Below are 17,876 nucleotides of genomic sequence, written 5' to 3' on the forward strand. Positions count from 1 at the left end.
CCATCTCACAACGGGGCGCATCAGACTACATGTCCCAGAATGCAATATGCGATGACGACATATTAATGCGTCTTTGTAGCAGATCAAATCGCGCCTCTCCAGCATACAACAATGGGACCCGTCGAGGTAAATTTAATTTAGTTTTTTTTTCCCCAAACAATTTCGACAAACATCTTCTCAAATGTCAAACCCTGTCTGCCAGACGTCTCTCGTGCAGCTATACAACTATCTTTGCATCGGAGACGAATATAGAATAAACACAATTTCATTCCCATATTTATGTGAGCATATTTTCCCCCACTAAGTCTTTGACTGAACCTTACTATCTGATAGTGGTGATGTAAATTTAATTTACTAAATTGAATATGGCGCTCTGGTGTCACGACGTGATAACAAGCAGGGGACGTATTGCGTTATAACGTAATCATGTCACATATTCGTGAACAGGCTGTGGTGTTGAAGAATATTCTACATGTTAATGGACATGTGACATGTCCACAGCTGCTGCACATGTCGGTGTTCTCTCAAAGTTTTTCACCATGTGGACGCTTCTTGGCGGCTGGTAACAATTACGGGGAGATCGCCATCTTCAGGTGAGGGTTGCGATGATGATGATGATGATGATGATGATGATGATGATGAACCTAAGAAATGATGTTGCTCTGTCAAGTTTGTGCGCAGCTCTTAGCCCTGACACGTCGGAGGCAGGTCGGAAGCCCGTGTTAACGTTTCAAGGTGCGAAATGTTGTCCCCATCATAGTTGAGGCCAGTGTTTGCCATCTGACGGTGTGTTGTACCTCTCAGCTCACGACAGTCCAGTGTTCTGTCTGGAGTCGTTTGGAGGCCATCTGCTGAGTGCCGGGGATGGATCGGTCAGCGCCTGGAATTGGGCCGAACTCATCAAGAAGGTAGGGCAATGCAATGGCAGGGTCACCGCAGCCTTGTGACTCTTTATTTCACTTTATGGTGTTTGCCTTTTAGAACGTCAAAGCTGTGTGGACAAGGAGACCAGAATACAAGTCAGTGGTGTTTTCTAACTGGGCTTTGCTCACCATTAGACTTGAGGGAGTTGACATAATGCACCTTCTCGCTTTCTCTCCTTGTGTAGAGCCAGCATGGAGATCCCTGAGATCAACGCCATGGTCATCAACCCCAGAGTGAGTACGAAAATGCCATTTTGAGAATTTTTTCCATGTCCTCTATCTATCTGAAGGTCTGCGTAGTAGTACTGAGTCCTTACTAGGAAAACAATTAGAACGACTGGACATTTCTGCAAATAGCACAACTTTGGGTTAAGAGTAGAAACAAAATGGAGGTGTTGTGTTGACAATCACACATTTCTTACTCACAATTTGTAGTCAGTCCTCTAGAAGCTTGTAAACTGTTTGTGTTCATGTCAGGACAACAGTGTGGTGTTTGGCGGAGGTGACACCAACATTCATGTCCTTGACCTGGAGCACGGCGTCTTCAAGGTGGGCCAGAGAAAGCGTGGCAACATGGCTACTAGGTGCCCAATGTTGACATTTGTCCGTCTCTGCTCTCAGTCCGTCTTCCGGGGACACTCGGATTACATCCATTGTTTGAGTGTGAGGGAGCGCGAAGGTGAGGTTCTGTCAGGTAGCGAGGATGGTGCCGTCAGGATATGGGGTGAGTACCTAGTGACATTTTGAACATTAAGAAGCATTTTCCACCGTTCAAAAATGTGTCAGAATTGCACATTTACCATGATCCAAAAATGTAAACTTCCTGAGGATTCAGAATTACCCAATAACTGATTCACTGCCATTCCCAAATTTATTCGGGAATTGAAAATATGACGTTGAGCGCCATTTTTGTTCGGGTTTTGGTTTTTCATGAGGGCGGGGTGCCGATAAAGCGCTGGTCAGACCTCTGGCAATGAGTGGGCAGCGTTTGTCTTTTGTACAGCCGCCTCCACTTGCACCCATATTACATCAGATCCATGTAATTTAGGAATTAACTCTTTTTTTCTGATAATTCCCCTCCCAGAATCCCACAATCTTCATGTACCCGATGTTTTCAGTTTTTCCACCAGTCCCGAAAACTCCCATAATTTCATTGTCAAACTTCCCCGAATTTCCACATGACATTCTACATTTCCACCATTCGAAGAATTCCTTCGCATTTCAGTTCAACACAAATGTGGTTGTCTCATCTTGTGTCCAGACAACAGGACGTCTCAGTGCGTTCACTGCGTGGAGGTGTACAAGTATCAAGTAAGACAATGTCATCACAGGACCGCAGCTAGCCGTTAGCATGCCGTTTTTTTTTTTCACAGTCTCGTATTTCGTGCTTTGTCAGAAATGTGCCCGTCCCCAGTTTGGCAAGTGGATCAGCTGTTTGACCACCGACTCGGATTGGATGGTAAGTCATTTTGATAATATGGATGCTCCCCAATTTCCGAACGAGATACGTTCCGAAAGGTCGTTCGTAAAGTGAATGTGTTAGTAAGTTGCTTCAGTGGTATATTTTTTGGGGAATGTATGTTTAAGGCTTATATAAGTATGTTTAATGTTTATACAAGTATGTTTAAGGCTTGTATAAGTAACCTGTTTTGGTTTGTACTGAAAAATAAACATTTAATAAAGTATATGTTCTATTAAGATATGTACATGTACAACTGGAGAGAATACTACATATGTTGGAGAAAGAGCGCTCTTACAGCGCCTCACGTCGGTGTTAGCGGCAGAAAGAAACACAAGTCTGAAAAATGTTTTTATATGTACCGTTGTTCGTAACTTTGGTTTACGTAAGGTTTGTCAGTAGGGGAGTGATTGTACACTGAATCTCTTATCTCTTGACCTGCAGCCAATTGTGACATTCTAACAGTCAAAAACGATTTGGAAAGTTCTTAAACATTTGAAACGAAGTACAAAAAACGCTATGTTATAGCAATATTATAAGCATAATAATAATAATTATAGCAATATTAGACAATATGCAAGATGTTTGCAAATGACTGCTTTTGTCGTTTTAGTTTTTTGACACCAAGATGGTGCCAGTGTTTTTGCAAGGAATAATATGAAAAATCCCCCAAAATTAGTAAATGCTGCAATATGAGGGTTTACTTCACTTGTGACATCATCATTCTGGTGATGTTTCTTGATTGCGGTTGTTGTAGCTATGCGGCGGCGGCCCATCACTTTCCCTGTGGCACCTTCGTTCCCTGACGCCGACATCCGTCTTCGCTTTGAGCGGCTGCCAGAGACGAGCCACGTTTTATCAGGATATGGTGAGCAAAAATCAGCCTCGGCAACTTGCACTTGCGACTCCTTCATCCTTCAATCCGTGTGAATAATCTCGTCCAATCGCCACGCAGATTTTGGCAGTGGGCCAAGGTCCCACTGTGTCCCATTGCCTACTGGGGGGACAGGTCAAGGCTCAGATTCCATGCACACCCAACAACATCAACAGCCTGGAGCTTAACACCAACAGCGCAGAGCACCAGGTATGCCCAGTCCTCTATCGTCATGCTACATTAAAGGACAACCGACATCATTTTTTTTGTTTACGAATTGACATCAGAAAAACGTTTTATAGCATCTAAAATACCCAAAACGGCTGATATTTTAGTCAAATGCAAAACACCAATAAAAATGAGTTTAGGTATCCCAAAACTACTTCAAAATGACGAGTTTCAGAAGGTCCCGCCCCCTTGTTCGTGACGTGACGCCAGGACGTCTTGCCTTGCTCCAGAATCAAAACAATGGCTTCAGATTTGGAGAAGATGCTTTGTTACTCATCCATTTATGAATATGATTCAAATAGTTCTGAAGAGGAAAGCATAAATGTTTGCAATGGATTAAAGAAGTCCTTCCGTATCCATTCAAGCCGTCAGGACTCCAATGTAGCGTCCCAGAAAATGCACAAGATGGCGCCCAAGCTCCGTTGGAAATGGGCTGATTTGTCTGCTGGGAATTTGTGTCAACTAGTATCAAATAGTCGTCTTGGTGCAACACACAACGATTCACCATTGCGTTATTTATGTGTTTTCCTTCTAATTTCGCCATCAACACGGATCAACACGAAGTTTTCAGACCAAACAAAGTCCCCAAAATGCATTGTGTGTCGCTTTCTCGGTCAGGGACGTTCCAGACGTGATGTCACGTCAGGCATCATCATCAACTCGAAAACAAGTCTTCCTGAATATTCAGCGCGAGTCTTAAAACGTAAAATATATATATATATATATATATGCGGTGGAATCTTTGTAAAATATGCGCAGTATTTTACAAATACTCATACACTAATTTCAAGTTATTTTACAAATTATGGACACAACTTGTCCGGAGGCATCGGTTGTCCTTAAAGTAATTTTTTTAGTGATTCAGGTCATTACAATTCTCAAATTCCCACCCTTCGTCCAAAATATGGGCTGTATTTTCTTGGTTTAATGTGTAGTTGTATGACTCACGTTTTCTGGCCGTATCGCTCTTGTGTTTTTGTGCGATCATCTCAGTCATCTGCAGCGACAAATCTCTTTCAGGTGTTGACGGTGGCAGGAAGCAGCCAGTTCGTGGATGTGTTCACCAACGTATCTTACAGAGCCTTTTCACTCCGCTTTTGATACACACGTCATTTTTTTGTATGGTTGCAATAAAACGTGTGATCTTCCGGAAGGTGTTTTATTTGTGTTTTTAAAAAATAAGTAAAGGTTGCCATTTAAGATGCTTGGTTGCGGCAGTGAGATCAGGCAGCGGACAAACAGGCCTGGCGGACACTCTGTGCCCACGTGTGCAGAATCTCTGTCAGCGAATGCTTGTCAGGAAGCTGGAGAAGCTTGGAGGCCAGGGTTCTATGCACCGCCTGCAGGAAATGGTTGCTGCCTGCGCACATAAGTCGGCACAAAGCCACACATTTTTACACCAGATCGAGATAATTCCTGCACGAGAAATCCCTTTGCAGGGACTGGGGTGTTGGGGAATAAGGAATGCTTTGCAATCGGTCGGTCGCAAAAGTGGTGCTTTGATTTATTAGTTGAATTTGTTCTAGTGAAATAATAGGAAAGGCTATCAAAGCTTTCCACGAGTTTAAGGAATATCAATTCTAGTCAGGTAAATTACACTCTGTGTACATTGTAAAACATATGGTGATTTTAAAAATTAAAAGTGAACTCCTCAAAAAAAAAATTAGGAAAATTGCTTTGGGCAATTGGAATTTTCAGCTGTGCAAGAGTACAGACATTTTATGCAGTACTGCCCCCTGCTGGTTATTGAAAGTGATGCTAAAATGCCAATGATCCCCCCCCTCCTAATTGCAAAAATCATGTGACTTTAAAGAGTTTGATGTTTCTCTTCATTTGTAAATTGGTAGTTGTCGCCACAACTTCGCCCCATCTCCCATCCACCAAAAATGCTAACAATTAGCACATCGGTTTTATTTTGCATTGATTGTTAGCATTAACTCATTCACTGTCAGACAATGTGCAACTATGTGTCCACTCCAGTGCCAGGGTTTTAGTCATTTTCACTCAAATTGCAGGACCCACCGAATATTGAGTTTTAGGACTCCATAAACATGAAATTCAGCGTAAGAAACCTTAGACTCTTTTCTTTCATCAGAAAAAAAAGTGAATTCCTAAGTTATATGGGTCTGGAGTTATTTGAACTTGAAATGAGGGCGGCTGTACAAAATACAAAACATACATAATGGTTTATATAGCGCTTCAACAACCGCTGAAGCTGTAGCAAAGCGCTAACACGGACAAAACGCAAATGTGGAAGGAAAAGAATATTACGAAAGGTCTAACCAGGGCTTGATCGGCACCCCCCGCAAGAAAAACAAAATTTGAGAATGGCGCTCCACGTCACACTTTTGAATTCCATAATAAATTTGGGAATGGCAGCGAATATGAGTTAAATGTGAAATTGAGGAAAATTGCTTTGGGCAATTGGGATTTTCAGCTGTTCAAAGGAGCGGACATTTTGTGCAGTACTGCCCCCTGCTGGTGAATGAAAGTGATGCTAAAATGCCGTTGATCCCCCTCACAATTGCAAAAGTCATGTGACTTTGCCTCCCCCCCACCTACCGCTATGTAAAAATGCTAACAATTAGCACGTCAGTTGTATTTTTCATTGATTGTTAGCATTAAGCTAAGCAGACGTTCATATTAGGTTGGAGCACAGCTTCAATGGGAATTAATAGATTGAAGCATCTTTCTCAAATAACTATTAAGCATTTACCAAAGTTTTGTTTATGGGCAACGAACCCCCCCCCTAAAAAAAATGCCAAAGATGACTAATATACTGCGATGGACAGGAAGCGGCGGGCGATGTTTTGCTCACCGTACTGGTCGGCGTGGTCGGACCAATATGGGCTCTGCTCCGGATAGTCGGCGGGAACGCTGAGCTGCAGCGGCGGAACGCTCGGCAGGTTTTTGTCTTCTGTGGATAAAAGGAGGTTAGAAGTGAGCAGGTGGGGGTTGGAATCTGAATCAACACGCGGGGTGTTTTCGTGTCTCACTGATGGAGAATAAGAAGTTATCATGTTTAAAAGTGCTGTGCTTAGTCGGCCAACTAAACAACAAACAATAGGCCCAGAGTCAAAGCGCAGATGGCCACAGTAAATCCGCAAGTCTCTGTCCACGGTAGTTGACTGTCATATCTCTGACACTCACCCAGCTTGCAAAGAAGGTGAACGGCTCCATTGTTGCTGCAGTGGGCTGGGTCCAGGTGTACCAGGAATTTGACATCCAGCCGGGCAACCTCCCCCTGCAGAATGTTGGGGACCGTCTGACGCTCATCGTCATCCTGCTTCCTTTTCCGTGGCAGAACCAGCGGACCGCTGAGGGGGAAGCCACAAAAAGATCCTCATAGGGTGTCAAACGTTTGACTGATCTCGGTGGGGTTAAATAAGGTCCATGGCGGAAAGTGTAAAATTCATGAGAAAACAAATAAAATCAAAATCGAGGTAAAATTAGACATTTTTAACTAATTCACTGCTAAGATGTGTCCACTCCAGGGTTTTTGTCATTTTCACTCAAATTGCAGGACTCACAGAATATCGAGTTCTTAGGACTACATAAACATTCATTTCAGCCTAAGAAACCTTAGACTCTCTTCTTCCCCGAGGAAAAAAAGAGAGTTAATTCCTAAGCAATATGGGTCTGGAATAATGAGGAGCAAGTGAGGGCGGCTGTACAAAAGGCAAATGATGCCCCCTCGTGGAAGGGAAAAAACATTGCCAGAGGTCTGACCAGCGCTTTATCGGCACCCTCCCAGTAAAAAAAAACAAACCTGACCAAATTCGGGAATGCCGCTCCACGTCATATTTCCCGAATACATTTGTGAATGGCAGTGAATGAGTTAAAGGACAATGACACCATTTTTTTGTTTCCCAGCTGACATCAGAAAAATGTTTTATAGCATCTAAAATACCCAAAACAAGCAGGCTGATATTTTTAGTCAAATGCAAAACACCAATAAAAATGAGTTAAAGTGTCCCAAAACTACTTCAAAATGACCTCAGAAAGTTTCAGTTTCAGAAGGTCCCGCCCCCTTGTTCGTGACGTCAGAGGAAAGCATAAATGTTTGCAATCGATTAAAGAAGTCCTTCCGCATCAATTCGAGCCGTCAGGACGACAATGTCGCGTCCCAGAAAATGCACAAGATGCCGCCCAAACTCTGTTGGAAATGGGCTGATTTGTCCGCTGGAAATTTGTGTCAACTAGTATCAAATAGTCGTCTTGGTGCAACACACAACGATTCACCATCGCGTTATTCATGCGTTTTCCTTCTAATTTCACCATCAACACGGATCAACACAAAGTTTTCAGAGCAAACAAAGTACCCAAAATGCATTGTGTGTCGCTTTCTCTGTCAGGGGCGTTCCTTTAGTGACGTCACGTCAGGCATCGTCATGAGCAGGCATGTCACTTACGTGATGGGCGGTCCGTGAATGGCGGCCATGGCGGGGGCGAAGGTACGGTGTAGCGAGTGGTTAAATACGGGAGAGCGCAGGTTGGCCATGACGGCGTCAAGTAGCGGCTGGCACAAATAAGGCTGCTTGGGTGGAAGCGGTGGCGGAGGTGTCGGCTGACCAAAAGCAACACAGATGCAAGGACGTTAAAATTCGGGGAAGGTTGGGTGGGTGATGATGGAAGAAGGGGAATGTCTTACCACGGCCATGTCATTCTTCAGCTTCTCCAAGGCGATCTCACACTTTTGGAGCGTTTTTAGAGGACACCTGGAGGTCAGGAAATTGAAGAGGGCTGATGCGGGGGTCACGCTAACTCGCCTGTCACCACGGTGACACGTGACATGAAACTCATCATGGTGACATGTCGACATGATAACTAGCTGACAGTTGCTACAGAAAGGTGGACGAACATACTGTTTCCATGGCGATGCTGACTAGCTGCACCCATGGTAGCATCACCATTGCAAAGTCTTAGCGTGCTTTGAGTTTCACCTTGTGTTGGGGTCTGTGAGGATGTTGAGGAGACTCTTCATCTTGCTGAGGTCCTTCTTTCGATCTGACAACAAGTCAAAGGTCAAAGGTTACTCGCAAAATGTTCCTTTACATTGATTGAAGTGATTAAAATAGAACAAAATACATTCATTGGACCATGATATTTCTAAATTGCAAATGAAAAAAAAACATGAGTAAAATCTATAGTTTTAATATGTCAATTTTAATTCAAGTCAAAGAATTTCTTCATACATGAAATAAAAACACACACTACACAAACAGTTCTGTGCTATTTTGATATTCTGCTGTATTACAGAGAAGACAAAGACAACAGACTTAGCACGATATTTCTTACTTGTGTCTAAAAAGTGCTTTGCTTTGAAGATTTCCAATGTGCTGCAACAGCTCTGAAATCATTCCCATTAACCACTAAATTCAAATCATTAAAAGCAGTTTGCTGCAACAAATTGTCACTAGCCTCCACAGACTTATTCGATTGTTTCTTAAAAAAACAAGAATGTTTACTGCCTGTTTTGAACTCATTTACAAATTTATTCGGGAATTGAAATTATGACGTAGAGGACGACTGCCCAATTTGTTCGGGTTTTTTTTTTTTTTTTTCTTGCTTGGGTGCTGATAAAGCGCTGGCCAGACCTCTGGCAATGATTTTCCCTTCCACAGGGGGCAGCATTTGATGTTTGCTTTGTTCCAGCTTCAGCTGTTGTTAAAGGACAACCGACGCCTCCGGACAGTTGTGTCCATAATTTGTAAAATCCGAGAAAGTGACACACAATGCATTTTGGGTACTTTGTTTGCTCTGAAAACATCGTGTTGATCCGTGTTGATGGCGATATTAGAAGGAAAACACATCAATAACGCGATGGTGAATCGTTGTGTGTTGCACCAAGACTATTATTTGATACTAGTTGACACAAAATCCCAGCAGACAAAACAGCCCATTTCCAATGGAGCTTGGGCGCCATCTTGTGCATTTTCTGGGACGCTACATTGGAGTCCTGACGGCTGGAATTGAGACAGGAGGACTTCTTTAATCGATTGCAAACATCTATGCTTTCCTCTTCAGAACTATTTGAATCATATTCATAACTGGATGGGTAACAAGAAAGCATCTTCTCCGAATCTGAAGCCATTGTTTTGATTCTAGAGCAAAGCAAGACGTCCTGGCGTGACGTCACGAACAAGGGGGCGGGACCTTCTGAAACCCGCCATTTCCGGGGTCATTTTGAAGTAGTTTTGGGACACTTTAAACACATTTTTGGTGTTTTGCATTTAACTAAAAATATCAGCCTACGTGTTTTGGGTTTGGATGCTATCTTTGCTATTTTTCTGATGTCAGTTAGGAAACAAAAAAATGGTGTCGGTTGTCCCTTAACTAAATTTGTTTCATCTATTTGAACAGAAGTATGTCATATGTGGCGCAGATCATGTAGCAATATGAGCTAATCGTAATAGACTTTCACCGGTGCTGACGCAGTACAGTTCCAAAGTTGCGCCAGTGGCTGTCAAAATGCGTCAATGGCGCAAGGTCGCAGCCCAGATGCATCTCTGCATATACACATACACACACCTTCGTTCTTGTCAATCTTGTTGATCATTCGACGAAGAGGCTCGATGTATTTGGAAAGCTGTTTGAGTTTTTCCATGTACTGTTGATCCTCCTGGGACGCTGCCCCCGCTGGACTCATCACAGAGTTTGGGTTTCCTGTTGGGTCGTCACATGATCAGATTGGTGTGTGTGTGTGTGTGCGTGTGCATGTGCATGTGCAGACCTGGAGTGCTAAGTGGTCCTGGCGACGGGACCCCATAGTTTTGGGGTGTCCTGGCAGTCGACGGACTCTGTGAGGGCTGAGGTGAGGGGCTGGGCTGGAACCCTCCTGGAGACGGCGTGGGACCCGAGCTGCAAACAGGAAGTGACCAAGGAAAAGAACAGGGACAGGGAGACAAGATTCAAACAGGGAGGTGTCAACGATACCAGCTTTGTTTGGCCTGTCACAAGCATTAAAAAAAATCTGAGACGTTGAAATTCACTGGAAACTATCAGGAAAAATGATAATACAGGTGCTCCCCAACTTACGAACGAGATATGTTCCGAACGGTCATTCGTAAGTTGCTTCAGTGCCATATTTTGTATGGAATGTATGTTTAAGGCTTTTATAAGTATGTTTAAGGTTTATAGAAGTATGTTTAAAGGACAACCGACGCCTCCGGACAAGTTGTGTCCATAATTTGTAAAATCACTTCAAATGACTTCTACTGAACATATTTTACAAAGATTCCACCGCATATAGCTATATTTCACGTTTTAAGACTCGCGCTGAATATTGAGGAAGTCTTGTTTTCGAGTTAATGACGATGCCTGACGTGACGTCACTAAAGGAACGCCCCTGACCGAGAAAGTGACACACAATGCTTTGTTTGGTCTGAAAACTTTGATCCGTGTTGATAGCGAAATTAGAAAGAAAACACATAAATAACGCCATGGTGAATCGTTGTGTGTTGCACCAAGACTACTATTTGATACTAGTTGACACAAATTTCCAGCAGACAAATCAGCCTTTTTCCAACGGAGCTTGGGCGCCATCTTGTGCATTTTCTGGGACGCTACATTGGAGTCCAGCCGCTTCAAAATGATACAGAAGGACTTCTTTAATCGATTGCAAACATTTATGCTTTCCTCTTCAGAACTATTTGAATCATATTCATACCTGGATGAGTAACAAGACAGCATCTCCTCCGAATCTGAAGCCATTGTTTTGATTCTAGAGCAAGGAAAGACGTCCTGGCGTGATGTCACGAAAAAGGGGGCGGGACCTTCTGAAACTCGGCATCTCCGGGGTCATTTTGAAGTAGTTTTGGGACACTTTAACTCATTTTTATTGGAGTTTTGTATTTGACTAAAAATATCAGCCTGCGTGTTTTGGGTATTTTAGATGCTATAAAACGTTTTTCTGATGTCAGTTAGGAAACAAAAAAATGGGGTCGGGTGTCCTTTAAGGCTTGTATAAGTAATCTGTATTGGTTTATACTGAAAAATAAACATTTAATAAAATCTATCGTCTATAAAGATATGTACATGTACAACTGGAGAGAATACTACAGATGTTTCTACAAAAATGTTCGTATGTACCGTTGTTCGTAACTTGAACGTTCGTCAGTAGGGGAGCGTCTATTCAACTAAATTGGAAAAAAACTATTTAACTCATTCACTGCCAGACAATGTGCAAAAATGTGTCCTCTCCAGTCCCTGGGTTTTGTCATTTTCACTCAAATTTCAGGACCTACAGAATAATGAGTTTTAGGACTGCATAAACATTGAATACAGTGTTAAAAACCTTAGACTCTTTCATTAAAAAAAGAGTTAATTACTAAATGACATGGGTCTGGAGTTACATGAGCTTGAAATGAGGGCGGCTGTTGAAAATACAATGCAATACATACATACTAGTTTACATCGCGCTTTAACAACAGCTGGAGCTGTAACAAAGCCATAACATGGATAAAAGTCAAATGTGGCCCAGTTATGGAAGGGAAAAAACATTGCCAGAGGTCTAAGCAGCGCTTTATCGACAACCCCCGCAAGAAAAACAAAAACCCGAACAAATTCGGGAATTGCGCCCAACGTTGCACTTTTCAATTCCCGAATAATTTCGGGAATGGCAGCGATTGAGTTAAAATGACCATTTATTAAGTCTCCAAAAACTAAGACGTCCATTTCTGTGTTCGAAGCACAAGTCAAACTAGGAATTATCGTGACAGCCCAACATGTGCCTATACCTGGCCGAGTTGGGCTGCGAAGCGGGAGGCTGAGGAGACGGCTGAGGGGGCGGAGGCATGGATTGTGGGGTCTGAACCTGCACCGGTGAAGGTGACGACATCATGGCATGCTGCTGTACCTGCCAGGAGGACCAACCGATGATTGAATCGATGATTGACAGAGCCTGAAAGCTCATAGGGTCAAGGTCATACCTGCTGCGTCACGGCGGTGGCGTTGGGGGGTGGTATGGATGGGGCCAGCGGAGGACGCGGAAGCCGGGTCGGAATCTGCATGTTGGGACGTACCAGCTGGACGGAAGACGGGGTGTGATTAGCGCCGTCGCTTCCTTAACGTACAGACGCTCCCCAACTTACGAACGAGATATGTTCCGAACGGTCGTTCGTAAGGTGAATTTGTTCGTAAGTTTGCTTCAGTGTCATATTTTGTATGGAGTGTATGATTCAGGCGTATATAAGTATGTTTAAAGGACAACAGACACCTCCGAATTAAGTTGTGTCCATAATTTGTAAAATCACTTCAAATGACTTCTACTGAGCGCATTTTACAAAGATTCCTTTAAACATACTTATATACGCCTGAATCATACACTCCATACAAACGGCTCGTATTGATACGGAAGGACTTCTTTAATTGATTGCAAACATTTATGCTTTCCTCTTCAGAACTATTTGAATCATATTCATAACTGAATGAGTAACAAGAAAGCATCTTCTCCGAATCTGAACTCTCTGAGGCCATTGTTTTGATTCTGGAGCAAGGCAGTTTGTGTAGGAGTATCATGGTGTGACGTCACGAACAAGGGGCGGGACTTTCTGAATGTCCCAAGTTTCGAGCTCATTTGTGGCAGTTTTGGGACACCAAGTCATTTTTTTGGTGTTTTGCATTTGACTAAAAATATCAGCCTATGTGTTTTGGGTATTTTAGATGCTATAAAAGTTTTTCTAATGTCAGTGAAGAAACAAAAAAAAAATGGTGTCGGTTGTCCTTTAAGGCGTGTATAAGTAACCTGTATTGGTTTGTACTGAAAAATAAACATTTAATAAAATATATGCTCTATGAAGATATGTTCATGTACAACTGGAGAGAATACTACACATGTTAGAGAGAGAGAGATCTCACAGCGCCTCACATCGGTCTTAGAGGCGGAAAGCAGCACTACTCGGAAAAAGGCTCGCAATACAAAATCTAACTCTGTCCGAACATTTTTCGGGATACCCTCAAAAATGTTCGTATGTACCGTTGTTCGTAACTCGAAGGTTCGTAAATAGGGGAGCGCCTGTATTCCCACCTAAAGGCCGTGACTCACTTGTCCTGACGCGGCCGCCATCTGATGCTGCTGCTGCAACGCCGCACGGGCCTGCGCATACATGTTCAAGTAGCCATTGGGTGTGCTGAGGGTAGTGACTTGAAGAAGGGATTCTAACCTGGAAGGCCTGCTGCATCTTGAGCTGGTGCTGCTGTTGACTCAGCGAGTTGATGGGGACGTGCTGGGCGGGCGCCATCTGTCCCGCTAGAGACTGCGGCACCATGGAGGCCTGCTGCTGCTGCTGTTGCTGCAGGAGCGGCTGCATGGGCCCCGGTTGCGCCTGCTGCTGCACCATGTGTTGAAGAGACTGCGCCTGCGCCTGCGCATGCTGCTGCTGCAGCTGCAACTGCACCATCTGCTGCTGCTGCATCCTGGACTGGTGCATCTGCAAACACAACAAGTGGCGGCGGCTGAAAGGGACTGGAATTTGGTTGCAGTGGTACCTGGTTCTGCTGCTGTTGGTTTTGCTGCTGCTGGTTTTGGTGCATTTGCTGCTGGGCTCTCATCTGCTGCTGGACCTGAAACTGCTGCTGCTGGAATTGCTGGAACTGCAAGTTTTGTTGTTGCTGCTGCTGCATGGTCAACTGGGCGGGACCCCCCACTGAGGACCAGGAACAGGGAGAGGGTTAAGGGAGCCGCAGGGAATTAACCATGAGCACATTCCCATTTTGGGACAGAAGGCGTGGGGTCATTGACCCCAAAACAGACACTCCCCAGTTTATGCACGAGGTACGATCCGAGCGCTCCTTTGTAAGGTGAATTTATTCTTAAATTGCTTCAGTGCTGTATTTTCTATGGAATGTATGTTTAAGTCAAACACTGAACGGGGAAGTATAAAACACAAACGCTCTAACAGTCGTAAAATTAATACACACCTACTGCAGTACGATGACATACATCCTTGGGTCTTCAATAATCCATTACTGAAGCTGCTGGCATGTAATTACTGAATTACGTGCCAGCAGCCATTACGTTTTGTTATGCAGTGCGTCCTCCTGGAGCCTCAACTGGGAAGAGGGATTTACGCCACGCCCACATACTCTTCGAAGCCAATCGTAAGCGAGCTCGGCGGATCAGGGCCTGAACCCATTGGCAATACTTGTCTGTCGCGTAAACATCCAGCCCTTGAAACCTCCAATGTGTCTGTGTGCATGCTTGTGCGTGAAGCATAGTACGCAGCCAATCGTAAGCGAGCTTGGCCGGAAAAAAGGTGTACAATACAAAATCTAACTTACCTGCATCTCTGTTCGAATATACCCGCAAAAATGTTTGTATGTACAGTTATTCATAACTTGAATGTTTGCAAGTTGGGGAGCGTCTGTATCTGCTAGAGGGAACAAAAGTGAACTAATATAGAGAACACATTGGGATGATCTGTGCTCTTTAGGTTCCGGCCCGCCACATCATTTTATTCGGCTCGCGAAGGCAAATCAAACTTGTGAAATTCCATAATACTTGCTAAAGTCCGAACCAAAATTTAAAATTCTCGTATGTAAACTACAATAACAGTCATTGTTCTTTGTGTTAAGTTATTATCTAATTTGCAACCGATTATTTTCTTACAGACAGTGGTGTTTAATTACCTGACATGTTTTGGCGTGTAAATTAAGTCATTATTCTTGACTTCAGATTTGAAAACTAGTTATAGTGACACCTCGATTTACGAACCCCTTGGCTTACGAACTTTTCGGTTTGCGAACGTTAAATTCAGGAAAGTTTTACCTTGGCAAGGTGTAGACGGCAAGGTTAAAATATCCAATCAATCAGGCTCCACAAATAACCCGCACAGGCCATCTGTACACTTGAGGCAAAAAGCTATCAACCCAGCTAAACAGAACACAATTGATGAGGAACGAGGTAAAATTATCGCAGAGAAAGCACCTACAAGGGATCATTCCTCAAGATGGCGAAAGATGAAGGCTACGTTCCTCATCAAGTGTTTAATGCTGATGAAACCGGCCACTCCATTCCATCAAGCCATCAACGACCATCACAAAGGCAAATAAAACGACTTTATTATACACTACAGTTTATTTTTTTAATTATAAGATCATAGCACATTTATTATACATAAAATCAGGTATATTTTGTGTCGTTTTAAGGCTCAGAAAATTAGAAAGTAGAAAATTATGTTTGATGGGGACGGATTATTCTCATTTTAATGGTTTCCTTAGGGAAATTATTTTTTGGGATACACACTTCTCACCTTACACACTCTGCCTGGGAACCAATTAAGTTCGTAAGCCAAGGTATCACTGTATTCATTAATTTGTTGTGCGTTCTGTATGTAATAAATACCCACTTGGGTCCTAATCAAGTGAGTGAACATAACCTAACGACATCACGGGTTGCCCACGCGAGGTCATGTGACTCCACAGGCAAGCGAGCATCCGGCTAGGTATAGAGGAAATCCACTCACTGGGTTGCGGATTTCCAGACACCCCAGGCATGGCATGCTGACCTATCTGCATGGGCGCCATTGCCCCAAGTCCCCCAACGGGGGCGCCGGCAGGGCGGGGCCCCATGCCGATGGCGCCCGGGCCCCCTCCGACACCAGTCAGGTTAGTCAGGGCATTGATGGGATCTAATGGAGACAACACACACCCGCTTTACCTTGTGCCGCCCATGTGCACATGCAGAAAATAACTCACCCGGACCGCCCATGGTCTTCTTGTCTGTCAAAGAGAAACAAGCCAGTAGTCAAGTGATAATGGGACATGACAGGCAAGCGAATGAATGAATGGTCACTCACGGATTTCACGGTAGTGTAGGATGAGCCTGGCCACTAGGGACAGATACTCGTCCTGCAAACACAACATGTTAATCACTTTTCTGCATCTCTTTGTTGTATGAAAGTGGATCAACAGTGGATCAGGGATGTCATGCTGAAAATGTGCACACATCAGCAAACACAAAGCTATAGCTTCAACCTGTTATTCCTGATTAAGTGTTGATCTACAATTGTGTTATGTGATTAACCACGGTTGTGTTTCCATGTTGCTATTCTTGCATATTGCATTTTAAATCTTAACATTTCACTGTATATGTTAGGGGGGAGGCTACAGCATGTTCCCGACTTACTCTGGACTTAGCTTTGATGTAAACTTGGTTCTCCATCTCCGTGCTAGACTTATTGTGTCCGCTTCCCGCCTTCCTCTTGGCCTCCTCGCTGCATAGTGCAAATACATTAGGAGACCACTATTTCACATCATCTTGTATTGCACAGAATCATGTTCTATTTACATACATTCACGCTTGCATTTTACACAATACGTATATGACATGCTGTCTGAAGCACGATCCAACATGCACACATAGCATACAACGTTGCATTAGAATTAACGTTCTTGGAAAGAAGCATGGTTTTTCCAAACTGAAACATGGCTATATAGTAGGGAAAAAAGACCGTTGGGGAATAATATGATGGATATTTTGGCGTTATCTGATCACAGTTGAGTCGATGATAGCGTCGATGATAGAGTATAACGAGTCTCTTTCATGCTAAACACATAATCTCAATAATCGAGGAACAGAAAATCCACTTTTTTCTAAACCAGTTATTCAGTGGGAAACCTACTAGTAAGTAAACTTTGATGTAGCCTTTTAATTATTTTTAAATACCATATCAATGATTAATTCATTGGGATACGCATAATTCAAACTTGGAAAACATTGTCAGGATTGGGGCAATTTAAAACACACAACGTGCTCTGAAATGTAAAAAAAAGGCTTTGCACGCGTTAAGCCGGTCTGTTTGTTTGGACTGGGTTGAGCTGAACAGAACCAAACTAAGGTTAAGAAAGCAGGAGGGACAGCGATTAAATCTTACATCTGAGCGACGACTTTCTGTCTGAACTGAGGACCTCTCCAGTCGCTGTCGGGTCCCGGAACCTCCATGACGACGGTTGGCCGGAACAATTTAATAAAACAGGATTGAGTCGCAAAATGGTCAAACAACAAAAATACCAGCGATGTCTTGACGTGCTCCTCTTCCGAGTTCTTCTTCTATTCCGTCCGTTCATGGTGATGCGGAGTTGATCGACGAGCGCCACCTGGCGTCCATGTCTTTCATTGCATTTTTCTCTTGAGCATTAGCCACACTTTATACCCGTTTGATTGGATTTCCAATTGCGTGTTCATCCGCTCGTGGCGCAAAGCAAGAACTATTAATCCGTTTATATCACAATTCATATCCACATTCACAGACTGCATCGCGTAATTTTCTCATCTCATTTTGTAATTGTGCAGGAGTGTGAAGAGGATTTAAGGATCAAATCGGCAACTGCCGCTGCGAATCGCCCACACAATAGCCGCTTGTAACTGGCGCCAATATTAAGTCATTGGTTG

At 43.5% G+C, this 17,876-nt stretch overlaps 2 protein-coding genes across 3 annotated transcripts; one reads left to right on the top strand and one right to left on the bottom strand.

Moving 5' to 3' along the window:
- The first annotated feature begins 58 nt into the window (after positions 1-58).
- On the top strand, positions 59-4,632 carry thoc6 (THO complex 6). Of its 2 annotated transcripts, none has more exons than XM_089018255.1 (13): positions 59-126; positions 502-593; positions 671-735; positions 805-908; positions 982-1,019; positions 1,109-1,157; positions 1,401-1,472; positions 1,545-1,647; positions 2,185-2,234; positions 2,320-2,382; positions 3,140-3,250; positions 3,338-3,466; positions 4,505-4,632. In XM_089018255.1, the coding sequence occupies exons 1-13, from the start codon at positions 112-114 to the stop codon at positions 4,583-4,585; spliced, it is 972 nt and encodes a 323-aa protein (XP_088874381.1). In that variant the 5' UTR covers positions 59-111; the 3' UTR covers positions 4,586-4,632. The 2 variants fall into 2 exon arrangements, with proteins under 2 accessions (XP_088874381.1, XP_088874380.1); XM_089018254.1 differs by having other exon boundaries at positions 63-126; positions 448-593.
- med15 (mediator complex subunit 15) lies at positions 4,625-17,536 on the bottom strand. Its single transcript, XM_089018253.1, has 18 exons — positions 17,359-17,536; positions 16,611-16,698; positions 16,282-16,333; positions 16,181-16,204; positions 15,949-16,113; positions 13,973-14,130; positions 13,648-13,914; positions 13,530-13,580; positions 12,415-12,510; positions 12,223-12,341; positions 10,218-10,345; positions 10,016-10,150; positions 8,428-8,491; positions 8,136-8,202; positions 7,897-8,051; positions 6,635-6,801; positions 6,303-6,401; positions 4,625-4,844 (listed from the first exon to the last, which is right to left on the bottom strand). The coding sequence occupies exons 1-18, from the start codon at positions 17,424-17,426 to the stop codon at positions 4,708-4,710; spliced, it is 2,040 nt and encodes a 679-aa protein (XP_088874379.1). The 5' UTR covers positions 17,427-17,536; the 3' UTR covers positions 4,625-4,707.
- Between the last annotated feature and the right edge of the window lie 340 nt (positions 17,537-17,876).

This window comes from Hippocampus bargibanti, linkage group LG17, assembly GCF_051943395.1.
Source record: "Hippocampus bargibanti isolate YZ-2025 linkage group LG17, ASM5194339v1, whole genome shotgun sequence".
Lineage (NCBI taxonomy): Eukaryota > Metazoa > Chordata > Actinopteri > Syngnathiformes > Syngnathidae > Hippocampus > Hippocampus bargibanti.